Below are 12,427 nucleotides of genomic sequence, written 5' to 3' on the forward strand. Positions count from 1 at the left end.
CAAAGACTCCTTATGATTACTGATCTCCAGTTATCATCAAAAGGCAATTTATAGGTTTAGATGAATATGCCTATTTTTAAAGTCTCAAAACATATATTTGGCTTTTCCTATAAAATTTAAGAGAGGATTACTATTGCACATAAGCTCTGTGAGAGAAATGTAGAATTTTTTTGTCTATAAAAAGGTGGAGCAAAATAGCCTATGGTTACTACTAACAAAATGAGAAATCATTTTATACACAAAATAATTAAGATGGCTAACTGTACTTCACTATATAATTTTAGTACTCCTGCCTAGATTTCATCATGAACATGGTTTCTGGTATAAACATATACATATGGTTATATAGCAATAAAAGAAAAACTTTAATGTACACATGCAGAGAATTGCTATATCAGGTCAATAAATATGAATAATTATGAATATTGAATTATGAATATATGAATATGAATATATGAATATTGAATTATGAATTATGAATATAACCTAAGTTATAACATAGGAGCATTCCAGAAAGTATTTCCTAGATGTACAAAAGGAAATCTTATTCTATACAGATCTCATTTCCACCAATTCACCAAATGAAAACCTCTGTAGACATCTTATAAATATTCCTTTCCCTTTTTTCCCAACTTCTTCTCCAAAACCTACACATTTCTGGAATTTAAGTTAAAAATTTATAGCACTACAAAATGAACCTGATCTTAATCCACTACCTAAAAGGAAACATACATTAGGATAAGTCATAACAACTTTATTTATCTGTATATGTTCTAGGTATCAGAAGAATTAAAATTTATTCATATTTTTACTTGTTTAAAAATGCATTTTATTCTTGGGGCACCTGGGTGGCTCAGTCAATTAAGCGTCCGACTCTTGATTTTGGCTCAGGTCACACACGATCTCTTGGTTAACGTCAGGCTCTGTGCTCACAGTGAGGAGCCTGCTTGGGACTCTGTCTCTTTCTCTTTCTCTCTCTTCCTCTCTCTCGGCCCCTCCCCTGCTCTCTTTCTCTCTCTCTCAAAATAAATAAATAAACTTAAAAAAATGCATTTTATTCTTTATTGGGGCACCTGGCTGGCTCAGTAGGTAAAGCATGGGACTCTTGATCTCAGGGTTTTAAGTTCAAGCCCCATGTTGGGTGTAGGGATTACTTAAAAATAAAATCTTTTTAACAATGTGTTTTATTCCTTAAATAAAAACAAAATTAGGTTTGGATTAGCTGATTCTAAACTAATGTATATATATTAACAATTCTTATAAAGTTACATTAAAAACCCATGAGCCATAGTATTTTCAAATAACTTAGTATGTTGTAGTTTCAAGTTCTGCATGCCTTATGATGAATAAATTGGAGTGTTTTAAATTGTTCTAATTATAGATGTATAAGATGTATGAGCCAGCAGTTTTCAGTCTCAATTTGGCATTGCCTTTAAAAGAGTTATAAATGAATTCTAAGTTTTACTGTGTTATTCTGTGAGAGACAAAAATAGCTATATGATACTATTCTTTATTTTTTGAAGTAATAGAGCAAGCATAGATTTAAAATAAAACAGAAACATGAACCAGAATAGAATTAAAAATGTTTAAGATGAATTTCTCTGGTACTTTTAGACTATTTTAGGATAATACAAGTTATTTACTAATACTTCCTTTTCATGTTGAAGAAAAAAAATCTAAAAAATATTATCAGCTAGTCAAAAACTGCTTTCAAAATATCACAAAAATAAATGTTCTTTTACCCAGACTATGTATATTCCCTTTTCCAATATCACGATCGTTCATATCTCTGCCCTATAAATGATTATCATCACCCTCAGAGTTTAAGATGACTAAGAAAATAAAATCCCTTGAACAGATTATATCCACTTCCTATTTGGAATTGTTTTTACCTGAGTAATTGAAATTAATGAAGCAGCAATCATCAATTATACAACCAATAAGATCTGGCTGACCTGCTGTGGTATTTTAATGTGATAAATATCCATAATTTTCTACTTATGCAAATTTGGCACTGTAGTTTTCATATTTTACAAAGTTTCCGATTTGCTACCAAAATCATAGTCTTCCTTATTTTTTTAATTTTATTTTTTATTTTTTAAATTTACATCCAAATTAGTTAGCAGATAGTGTGTCTTCCTTATTTTTTTGATCAAAACAATTTCCAGGAATTTCAAACAGGTTCTTTTTTTTGTTTTTTTCCATTCAACTTAAGCTATCATACTTTTTTTCTTGTGCCATTAGTTTTCTGCTTAGTTATGCTCCTGTAATAAAATCAGTTACAATATCTACTTCAAACTATCATCCTGCTGTTCTTCCTATTCTTTTTCTCAAGAAGAAAATTCATCTCTGCCCCCATGCGTCTCGCTTCAGACTGGAAAACTCTCCAAAACCCTCAAAAAACCACACATGTATCTTCCTGCCACTTGCATTATCTACTGTGTAAATCAAGTACCACTTCAGTCCAAGGTCACGAAGCCTGTATGAAGTGAACTACCTATTTTGAGAGAAGGAATTATCACTTCAAGTGGAGTTTGCTGGCCTTGTTGCCATCACTGCTCTGAAGAGCAAGGTAACTTTTAATCCTTCGGCTCAGTAAGAAATAAAACTGGAGGAAGAACAGCCTTAAGCTAGAAGGAGCTAGTGGTCTGAGGGGTGCTAGTGGGCCTCAACAGAATATTCAAAAATGTTAATCATGAGACGTAACTACATTTGTAGAAATTTATCTAAATATGTAAGAAAGTTTATGAGAATTGCAAGCCAAGTATAAGGATTTTTTTCTCCATTAAGAGCTAAAGATAAATTTTAACGTTTATTATTACACAACAGTCATACCATCTTTCTGGTGAAATACTCTATTCTCTTTATGGTCAATGGCAAAAATGAAAAGGTTTCCAAGGATTGCATATTATTAATCTCCAATTAAATGCAGACAGACTCAAACACCAAAATTCCTCAGAAGACAAAAAGGGAAGAAGATGCTGACCGACTGCTACAAAGACGCATCTGACCTAAGAAAAAAGGAATCATACTGCTCCACCAATATTGATTCAAAGAAACTCTGAATCTGTTATAAAATGAGAGTACTCTACAGATTTTTGAATTAAAAAGTTACCCTCATATACTAGCCTATGGACTTCTATATCTAAATAACTAGTCACCCTCTCAAAAAAAAAAAAAAATGCTAAAGATAATTCTATTATTGCAGGCCTGTAATTTTGTCCTTAGGGTCCATTGTATGAGACCTGTTATACTTCAAAGAACTGTGATGTAGGACTTTGTGTATATATATACTATATATATATATATATATATATATATATATATATAGTATATATATATATATAGTATATATATATACTAAAGTCCCGTAAATAAGAGATGTTTCACTGGTTTCTAAGCAAAAAGAGGTTCTTTCGTATGTATCATTCAGTTGGCAATAGTAACATTGACACTTATAAAATGAGAAAGTCACAAATAATGAACATTTTGTGAGATGTCTACCTGTTTCCACATTCTCGGTCTCAACTTCTTGTTCCTCTGCCACATCGTGCATCATGTAAGTCTCATCATCATACACCAGAACCTGGGCTGCATAGCCCTGCTCTAATCTGGCACTTGGGACCGGCTCCACAATCACTGCTGGATACTCAGAAACCTTTTCACTTTCCTGCAAGAGAAAATTTAGAAAACAATCAACTTTTTTATTCACAAATTCTGGATTTACTCCTAAATACTTGAGTTCACATAGTCTCAAGGGGTTTCATGTATTACACAATGAGTTTCACATATTACACAGTGAGTTTTATGTATATTACATAATGAGTTTCATGGATTACATATAAATATGAACATAAAAACTAAAACAAGAGATGAAAAGGGAACTTTAATAATCTTTTCAAGTCTCAGGAAGTGAGTCTTAGATTAAACTTTTTAAATAATCGGCTTCAGGATTAAAATGACAAATTAAAACCATGCATATAATTGCACTATCTCATGAAACCCACTAAACCGAAGTAAAAGACTTTTCAACACAAACCCATAAGGAGAAGAGATAAGTGCAACAAAGGAGAAGAGATAAGAGCAACAAAATCTTAGAAGATTAAAAGTGGATGGGTAAGTGTTATGAAGTAGTTAAGGAGATCCAGGAAAGCCAAATCAACCTGGCAGCAAAAAGAAGCTGAGAAACAACACACCTTACACTGGAAAACCCACAGAAGGCAGTACCCATTACCCCTGAAAATGGAGTAGCAGGTGGTACAGCAAGAGGAGGGGTTCAAACAGGAAAATTCCATCAAAGCTGTTTGAAAAGCACTCTGATTCCTAGACCTGTTCCTCCTCCATTATGTTAAGCAACTGGCCCTCATTTCAGCAGAAGACTGGAGAATTAACTTTCTGGTGAGGGAATAACAGGAGCATTTTCAAGGTATATTAGGCATATTTGTTAGTATTGATAATGTACCAAAAATAGAGGGGTTTTTTTTAACATTTATTTATTTTGAGAGAGAGCATGCACAAGCAGGGGAGGGGCAGAAAGAGAAAGAGAGAGAGAGAGAGAGAATTCCAAGCAGGTTCCACACTCAGTGCAGAGCCCGACATGGAGCCTGATCCTACAACTATGAGATCATAACCTGAACCAAAATCAAGAGCGGTGGCTTAACCAACTGAGCCACCGAGGCACTGCCCCAAAATAGATTGTTCAATCAGCTTTTTAGTCCTCCACTTTTAATCATAAGCTAACAGTCAAGTATTACTAATAATTTACAGAAAAGCCTTTAACACAGAATACATACATATACACACATACATACATATATACATACATACATCTATAGTCCTATTCCTCAGGGATATTATATCCATAACAAGAACAGAATACAATTTAATAAAGACATTTAAAAATAAAGAGTTCTTAGAAGTTAAAAACATGTGGGGCGCCTGAGTGGCTTGGTCGGTTAAGCGTCCGACTTCGGCTCAGGTCATGATCTCACGGTCCGTGAGTTCGAGCCCCGCGTCGGGCTCTCTGCTGACAGCTCAGAGCCTGGAGCCTGTTTCAGATTCTGTGTCTCCCTCTCTCTCTGCCCCTCCCCTGTTCATACTCTGTCTCTCTCTGTCTCAAAAATAAATAAACGTTAAAAAAAATTAAAAGAAAAAAAAGAGGGAAAAAAAAGAAGTTAAAAACATGATAGCTGAAATTAAAAAAAAAAAAAAAAAAAAAAGAGGCTTGGAAGATAAAATTGAGGCAGTCTTCCAGAAACCAGAGAAAAAAAGATGAGGTTATAAAAAATAGGAGAGAAAATAGAATAATACTAGAGAACCAGTCCAGGAGGTCCAACATCTGAATAATAAAGTTCCAGAAGAACAAAATAGGGGAGGGGGGAAAAAACAGATTGGAAAGAAATGAAAGAGCTCCAGAAAATTTTCTAGAGTTGAAGGATATGAGCTGCCCATTTGAAAGGACCTACGAGATATTTAATATAAAAAATTAAGGGAGACCTACGCTGAGGCACACCACTGTGAAATATCACAATACTGGAGATAAAACGGAAGATTCTGCAAGTTTCTAGAGAGAAAATACAGGTCACATACAAAGAAATGGATTCAGACTTCAGTCTTCTCAACAGTCACATTAGAAGGAAAATGACAAGGGAGCCATTTCTTCAAATTATAAAGGAACATCATTTCTAACCTAGAATGCTTTAGCTAGTCAAATCAACTTAAGAAAATAAGGAGTTTTCTCAGATATGAAAGATCTCAAAACATTTACTTTGCATACATCCTTTCTCAAGAAGCAAATTTTGATTTCATCAAAAGTAAAATTTTAATAAAGACCACAACTTAGGATACAGAATATAGGAGACCACCATGGGAAAGAGACAATAGTAATCTTTGGGAGGATTGGCAAGAGAGATTCCAGGATGCCAGCTACACACTGGATTTAAAGGGCAACCAGTCTGGATTATACGACCAGGACTCCTGAGACAGCACGATAAACTGTCACCAAGACAACCCCTGGCATGGTTCCTAAGGACAGAGTGTCCAGATAAGCCTATTCCAGGTTTTTATTCATATCTGATATCTGGCTTGCTTTGATGTACCTATTCACTCCACCTTGCCTTGCTACCTGGATTAGCTAAGAACACTCCTTTCACCTTCCAGATGTGTTCTGCTTTGATCTACTCTCAAGTGTTGAAAGAAAACCACAAAAAGAAACAAAAACAAGAAGAACAGCATTCTCTCCATGGGACTGTATATATATATATATACCTGCTGAACAAACCTGCATCACCAGGTCATACCACTGCCTGAAACCTGACCAAGATGGCCCTATGTTTCCAAGAACCAACTCATGACATTGCTTATTGATTGCCTGAGTAGAACTTCTTGAAATGCAGTGAACTTGATGCCAAACTAGTCCTCCTTTTCCTGGAAGCTTTAATCTAACTATGGTAATGCTATCCTTCCCTAACTCAGTTAGCTTGGGACATTATTCATATTTTCAAAGTAAACACCGTGTTGTTTATGAATATATCCACAAACAATAAAACAATAAAGAAAAGTAAAGAAATATTACCCCATGAGTCAGGATAATGGCACCTCTGGGGTAGTAAGAGAGGGGCACAGTTAATATTGTAAAATACTAGTAATTTCTATTTTTTAACCTGGTTCATAGGTAATATTTATTCTTTTTGTTGTTCTTAAACATATATATATATATATATACACACACACATATATACACATATATAAACACAGTCTTCATATTGTATCAAATACTGCACAAAAAAAACCCTTTAAATAAATTACAAAACAAAGGTATGATAAATTAAAAATAAGAAAGCATAAGGGTGTCTGGGTGGCTCAGTCAGTTGAGCCTCCGATTCTTGATTTCAGCTCAGGTCATGATCCCAGGGTCGTGGGATGGATCCCTTCATCGGGCTGAGAGTGGAGACTACTTAACATTCTCTCTCCCTCTGCCCCTTTCCCCTGCTCACACACACACTCTCTCTCTAAATTAAAAAAAAAAAAAAATTAAAATTAAAAAAAAGAAAAAGAAAAGGAAAACAAGCAAGCACATGCTGAACAGTAACACTGAATTTCCTACTCTGTATAAGGCAAAACATTTTTAACGTTAAAAAAAAATATCCTTGGGCCACGTGGGTGGCTGTCAGTTGGGTGGCTGACTTTTGATTTCGGCTGGGGTCATGATCTCACAGTTATGGGATTGAGCACCCTGGCCGGCTCCAACTGCACATGGAGCCCTGCTTGGGATCCTCTCTTCCTCCCTCTCTGCATGCGTGAAGAAAAAAAAAAATCCTTCCCCACAAATTAGATATACTAACAGTTGAATCTCCATTCTTCTTGCTCAGCTTTATAACCACAACCTACAGGCAACATCACCTAGCTATAAAATAGATGTTAATGAGAAGCATGCGATAGGTAAAGACTGATGAGGTCCCCACTCATAAATTAAGAAAGCAACATCGTAAGTGGCATTTGAGCTGGTACTGACCCAAGCAGTAAATACCTTATTTATACAGAACCCAAAGGACTGATAACTTCTTTCATTCCTCTGAAATCTAATAGTATCTTTAATAGTAACATTAACCTGAAATTATTTTATACTGTGAACTCTCCACCTCCATCTTACCAGTAGGAAATAATTCAAATTTTCTAAACTATGAAATACTTGAGATGTAGAATTCTGGACAAGGCCAATTCCCCCATCTATAGTCTCTTCCCCCCACCAATTAGGATTCTCGACCCACTCTTCTCTCTTGTATACCTTAGCTGAGTTTTAATATTTCAACGGCTCCTTCTTATTAACTATAAAAAAGCCAAAATCTTTATTTAAAAAATTCAACTCTTCTTTCAAGTGAACTCCAGATCTTTGCATCTTATACCTGTATACATTCTCAAAAGATAGTCTAACTCTTTGACTCATTATCTACATATACCTTGTAATCTGGATTCTACCACTCCAATGAAACTATTCTCTTAAATGTCAGTAAGGATTAAACTCTATTTCAGTTTTCATCCTCCTTTATCCTTCTGCAGACTCATATACTTACACACAGTTCCCTCATTTAAAAAATTGCTTCTTCAATCTTTTTTTTCTCTTTCTACCATCTACTTTTAAGTATATCCTTTGACTCTTCCTCCATCTCCAGTGTCAGAAATATAGCCAACCTACTAAGGTTCTGTTCTCAGCATTTCCTTTTTACTCTATATTACCTTCCCTGGCAATGCCACCCATTGTTATGGTTAAAAACAGCACCTCTATGCTGATGATTACTAAATATTTGCCTTCTTCTCCGAGCACCTTCTGAACTCCAGAACCAACTTTTAAACTACCAATTTAACATCACTACAGGAATAATCAGCTAATACTCTGAGCTTAACGTGTTTAAATGGAACAAATTATTAACATCTTTCCCTGTGCCCTCACCCTGTGTTCTTCTCTACACGTGTGTCTTCATATTTAACAAAAAAAGAGAGATTATAAATGTTTATATCTCTCAAATTCCCTTGAAAATTAAATATCCACAAAGTACTTAGTACAGTGTTTAGAATGAAGTAAATACTCAATGAGTAATGGAGTTACTTAGTACAGTGTTTAGAAAGGAGTAAATACTCAGTGAGTGAGGAGGGCATGTCTTCACACTACAATCAGAATTATCTGTATTACTTCTTTGTACAAAAAGCTTTCATGACTCCTCATTTGTCTAAAAGGAAAACTGAACATACTAAACAATGATTTTTAAGACTCTTTGAAATATAACCCTCAACCCTGTTAGGTATTGAATTGATTCAGACTGAGGAACTACAGAAGACTTCCTAGAACTGGGCCCTGAATGGATGAAAAGGATTTGGACAGATGTGGAAGGCAATTTCAGGTACAAAATGAACATGAACAAAACTCATGGAGACTCTCACATTTGGGAATTAGGGGCAAAGCAATTAAGAGCTATGTGAGGTAATGTAGGAAATAAGGCTGCAAAGGTGGTATATTAATTTCTTGGAGCTGCTGTCACAAATTATCATAAACTCATAAACTAGGCTATAATATTCCTGTTACTGTCCCTGCTCTTCCTCCCCCTTCTGTTCTATTCTATTCCATGTTTGCCTAGGAGTCAATTTACCAGAACACCCAGTAACTGTGCACTTCATCTTAAAAGGACTATCAAATTATATTATTTTACATTCCCACTATAAGTGTATGAGAGTTCCACTGCTCTGCATCCTTTCCAACACATGGTATCCCTCTCATTTTTGCCATTCTGCATAAGTATGTAGTAGTATCTCTCTGTGGTTTTGTGTTTCCCTGATGGTGAGTAATAGTGGGCATTTTTTAAAGTTCACGGATTTATTTGGTGGGCAGAGAGAAAGACAGAGAGAGAGAAAATCCCAAGCAGGCTTCACATCATCAGCACAGAACCCCATGCAGGGCTCAAACTCACAAACCAGGAGATCGTGACCCGAGCCAAAACCAAGAGTCAGACGCTAACCGACTGAGCCACCCAGGTGCCCCGTTGGGCATTTTTATATGCACTTATTGGCCATTCATTTTATTATCTGTTCAAATCTTTTTCCTATTTTAATGGATTATCTCCAATTTATTATTTTATATATTCTGAATATAAATTCTTTGTCAGTATATGTATTGTAAAGGTTTTTTTCCAATCTTTGCTTCATCTTTTCATTTTCTTAATGGAATTTTTTTTCAAGAACAGTTTTTAATTTAAATGAACTTCAATTCATCATTTTTTTTCTTTTAAAGTGTTGTCATGCTTTTGTGTTCAATCTAAGAAACCATGGCCTATTTTAAGATTGAAAAATTTTCTATGATCAATTTTGAGTTATTCATTGTGTATGATGTGAGAAAGGAACTGAGTTCATTTGCATATGATATCCAGTTATTCCACCATTATTTGTTTAAAAGACTATCCTTTCTCCACCGAATTACATTACCACCATTACTGAAAATTAATCAGCCTTGGGGTGCCTGGGTGGCTCAATTGGTTAAGTGTCCAACTCTTGATTTCGGCTCAGGTCATGATCTCACAGTCATGAGATTGAGCTCTGCGTCGGGCTCTGTGCTGACAGCATGGAGCCTGCTTGGGATTCTCTCTTCTCCCCCACCCCCCGCACTTGTGTACATGCACGAGTGCTTTCTCTCTCAAAATAAACTTTAAAAAAGAAAATTAATTAGCCTCAGATGGATCTATATTATGTTCCACTGATCTACATGTCTGTTGGCATATCAATTCCACACTGTCTTAATTACTGGAACTTCACGGTAAGTCTTTAAATCAGGTGCATAGGCCCTCCAACTCTGTTTTAACATAAATTCTCTAATCCATAAACATGGTATAACTCTTCATTTATTCAGGTCTTTAATTTCTCATAAGATGCTGTGTTTGCATATACATCTTTTATTTACTTCATTAAACATACCCCTGTGTCATTTTGATGCTGCTCAACAGTACTGCTTTTTAAATTTCCTATTTTGCTAAATTTCCTATTTTGCTAAGATATATAAATACAACTAATTTTTACATAGTCACTTGTTCTAAATTTGTTAGTTCTAACAGTTGTGTAGATTTCTTGGGAATTTCTATAAACATGATTGTATCATTTAGAAATAGTTTTACGACCTCTTTTCCAATCCATACGTCTTTTTATTTTTCTTACCCTGTAGCAATGTTTCCAGTGCAATGTTGAACAGAAAGTGGTTAGAGCAGACATCTTTGCTTTACTACCAACCTTGAAAGGAAAACATTCCCTTTGTCACCTTTAAACATGATGTTGCCTGTGAGTTTTTCACAGATGTACTTATTAGGTTGAAGAAGATGCCCTTATTCCTAATTTAGGGAACTTGTATAATAAATAGGTGTTGAATTTTGGCAAATGGGTTTTCTGTGGTCATTGATAGGATCAAATGATTTTTTTTCTTTTTATTTTGTTACTGTGATGAATTACATTGATTGATTAAACCTACCTTCCTGGGATAAACCTTATTTGGGTCATATGATCCCTTTTATACATTACTGGATTTAATTGCTAGTATTTAATCAAGAATGTTTTTACCTATGCCCGTGAAGGATATTGTTTGAGGATTTCTTTTCCTACATATCTCTGTCTGGTCTTGGTATCAAGATAATGCTGGCCTCAAAATGAGTTAGGACATGCTACCTTATTTTCTGAAAGAGTTATGTAAAATTAGTATTATTTCTTTCCTCAATGTTTGTTAGATCATCAATAATGCCACTTAGCCCTGGAGGTTTCTTTGTGGAAAAGATTTTGACTAGGAATTCAATTTATTTTAAGATACAGTGCTATTCAGATTTTCTATTCCTCTTAGAATGACTTTCAAGGATTTTGTCCACTTCATCTGAGTTGCCAACTTATTGGCATAAAGTTGTTCAACCCTTTCATTCCTTATATTAGTAATTTTTGCCTTCTGTGGTTTTTTTTCTTGTGCAGTCTACTGAGAGATTTATCAATTTTCTTAATCTTTTCAAAGGACCAGCTAGCAGATAATTTCTATTTGTCTACTTTTTACTTCACTGACTTATTTTTTTTACTTCCTTCCTTCTACTTTGGATTTAATTTGATCTTCATATTCTAGTTTATTGAAAGCTCAAATGATTTTAGACTTTTCTAACATAAGTATTTGAAACTATAAATTTACCTTTAAGCACTGTTTTAGCTGCATCCTTCAAATTTTGATATATTGTATTTTCATTTTCATTCAGTTAGGATATTCTCTAATTTCTCTTGTGATTTCTTTTTAATCCATGAGTTATATAAAAGTGAGCTGTTTAATATCCAAATGTTTGAGGATTCTGAAAGTGTTTTTTGTTGTTAATTTCTAACATATTTCTGCTTTTGTCACACAGCTTTCTCTGTATGATTTCAATCCTTTAAAAAGTATTGAGATGTATAGGCACACCTGACTAGCTCAGTCTGTTGAACATCCGACTTCAGCTCAGGTCATGATCTTATGCTTCATGGGTGCAAGCCCCACATCAGGGTCTGTGATGACAGCTCAGCCTGGAACCTGCTTCAGATTCTGTGTGTCTCTCTCTCTCTCTCTCTCTCTCTCTGTCTCTCCCCTTCTCATGCTCTCTCAAAAATAAATAAACTTAAAAAAAATTTTTTTAAAAATCTGGTCTCAGTTATCCCATCACAATCTGAAGTAGAAGAACTCCTAACTTTGTTTGTCTGAAAGAAGATGCTCTCTAAAACCGTATTTGCTGTGTTTTAAAAACTCTATTTAGGGGCTCCTGGGTGGCTGAGTCGGTTAAGCCTCCAACTTCGGCTCAGGTCATGATCCCATAGTTTACGGGTTTGAGCCCCGCGTCGGGCTCTGTGCTGACAGCTCAGAGCCTGGAGCCTGCTTCGGATTCTGTGTCTCCCTCTC

At 35.1% G+C, this 12,427-nt stretch overlaps 1 protein-coding gene across 11 annotated transcripts in view; it reads right to left on the reverse strand.

The window, feature by feature from the left end:
* ELF2 (E74 like ETS transcription factor 2) overlaps window positions 1-12,427 on the reverse strand; it is a 94,768-nt gene that overhangs the window by 49,457 nt on the left and 32,884 nt on the right. For all 11 annotated transcript variants that reach the window (XM_049632178.1, XM_049632177.1, XM_049632169.1 and 8 more), the window contains one exon: window positions 3,505-3,670. In XM_049632178.1, the coding sequence (XP_049488135.1) occupies window positions 3,505-3,670 (166 nt within the window). The remainder of the gene's footprint in view (window positions 1-3,504; window positions 3,671-12,427) is intronic.

This window comes from Panthera uncia, chromosome B1 (assembly GCF_023721935.1).
Source record: "Panthera uncia isolate 11264 chromosome B1, Puncia_PCG_1.0, whole genome shotgun sequence".
In the NCBI taxonomy this organism is placed as follows: domain Eukaryota; kingdom Metazoa; phylum Chordata; class Mammalia; order Carnivora; family Felidae; genus Panthera; species Panthera uncia.